Below are 1,944 nucleotides of genomic sequence, written 5' to 3'. Positions count from 1 at the left end.
CACACACACTCCTTCCTCCTGGGCTGCAGCAAGGAAGATGGCCATGCCGTTGTTGCCATAGTCACTGTCACTGTTGACTGCCCCGACCCAGGTCCAGCCAAAGTGCTTGACCATCTGGGCAAGAGCTCGACTTTGGTAGCGATCGCTGGCAATGGTTCGAAAGAAAGAGGGATACTCCTTCCTATTGCTCAAACACTCACAGGTAGCTGAATGACTTTTCTGAGAAGACACAAAGAGAGAGAACCAATAAGAAGAATTTGCACGTAATATACACAGTGCTACACAAACATTGCTCTTACCACAGGTATTTTAAATGGTCCAGTAGTGCGTGACAGCACAATGGTTGAAGAGGATTCAGACTCCCCGATAATAGCGTGAACAGCTGATTGACCCGAACAGCTCTTTCCTACAGTCCACTCATCACCGTTCATCAGGGCCATCGCAGCACGCATTGACGTTAATGTTGAGCCACAGTTGTCATAAATACGGTATCCAATCGAAACATTTGGAAGAAGAACTTTGCTTTTGTTTATTTCTTGGATTGCAAAGATCATGGTCTGGGCAAATCGAAACTCCCTAAGGTTCACACTGAGACAAAAAAGAGCAAAATTATACCTGACTGTGACACAACTCTTGAGTACAGATTTTTATACAAAGCTCAAAATTACCTGGAACATGTGACACGTGATGGTTTCTCTGTAAAGGAAAGTTGAGGTTGTGTGATTTTGCTGTGGATGGAAAAAGCTCCTCCAATCATGACATCTCCCTCCTCAGACAGCAGAGGGAACTCTGGACTCCCCAGGATCTGACAGAAAGGAGCTTTCTCCTTCGCTGCTCCAAATGTCAACAGATGCCACAAGAAAAGCAGCCCTATCATCACTTGTGACATTTTCCACTCCCAAATCTTGATTGTGCAGAGCTACCCAGCCAGGTCGGGATCAAAGCATCTTAAATGTGACATTTTATTATCTTGGTTGACGGTCAGGGTCACTGGCATCCTACTAACCAATCAGAGATAAGTGAGATAGGACAGTCTTGATTGGGTCTTGTCATGATTCTTTTGAATAAAATAATAAAGGTGTAGTTACCAGTTACTTTGCAGAAGAAGTTATCTGTTCAAAACTTATGATAAGTTATAAAATATCATGAATTGTTATAGGTTACATTTTCCAACAGTATAGGAAATAGAAACAATATTAGCGTCACAGTAACCAACTTTATATCGTAATTTATATAAAATACTTTTACTTTGGATTCTCTAACTACAGTATATTATGCTGACAATACTTCTGGACTTACAATGACAATCATGATTGAAGTCACAGCTCCTACAGTGTGTTACATTACACATGAATATTATTCATGAATATATTCAGCTTCAACCACTGTTGCCGCTGAAAAATTATAAGTGATACAATTCAAAACTAAATATTATATTTTTTAAATTGTGATGGCAGTTTTCAATGTACTTCCATGTACACATTCTGTCTGTGTTTTGATGCAAATTCTTATTCTTGCATTCTATTTTCTTAATTTTTTATTTTACGTACAGTATACAAAAAAATATGGTTTATTGAAATACTTATCTTGTCAAGTTAGGAGTTATTAGGCTAATTGAAAACATCTTCCGGTAGATCACAGTGATGAACGGGTCATGCAGGTGAGGAAGCATACAAACTTCCTCTCCTGAAAAATTATGCTGTTTTGTGCAATCTGTTCACTACATTGTATAACATTGGTCCATACCATTTACTACCCACAACACCTTAGTCAATGCACTTTTAAGACAATATATTGACATTTGATGCAAATATCAACACACAATGTGATCAGATAAATATTTTACAAATGTGGGCTTATTTTTTCATATTCTGTAATTTTCTTCTTTTTTTTTCAAATATATCTGTATCGCCAGTAAGCTTTTACTGTGTAAATAATGGAGGC

General features: G+C 38.1%; 1 protein-coding gene across 1 annotated transcript in view; it reads left to right on the top strand.

Annotated features, from left to right (window-relative positions):
- The first annotated feature begins 460 nt into the window (after nucleotides 1-460).
- The window catches only part of LOC116379431 (extracellular calcium-sensing receptor-like), a 3,323-nt gene continuing 1,839 nt past the window's right edge, over nucleotides 461-1,944 (top strand). The window contains exons 1-2 of the mRNA XM_031841389.1: nucleotides 461-488; nucleotides 705-803. Coding sequence (XP_031697249.1) covers nucleotides 461-488; nucleotides 705-803 — 127 coding nt within the window. The remainder of the gene's footprint in view (nucleotides 489-704; nucleotides 804-1,944) is intronic.

Source organism: Anarrhichthys ocellatus, unplaced genomic scaffold (assembly GCF_004355925.1).
Source record: "Anarrhichthys ocellatus isolate YVR2014 unplaced genomic scaffold, GSC_Weel_1.0 scaffold4313, whole genome shotgun sequence".
In the NCBI taxonomy this organism is placed as follows: domain Eukaryota; kingdom Metazoa; phylum Chordata; class Actinopteri; order Perciformes; family Anarhichadidae; genus Anarrhichthys; species Anarrhichthys ocellatus.
The sequence above is the reverse complement of the archived record's forward strand: the minus strand, read 5'-3'. Positions and strand labels throughout refer to the sequence as shown.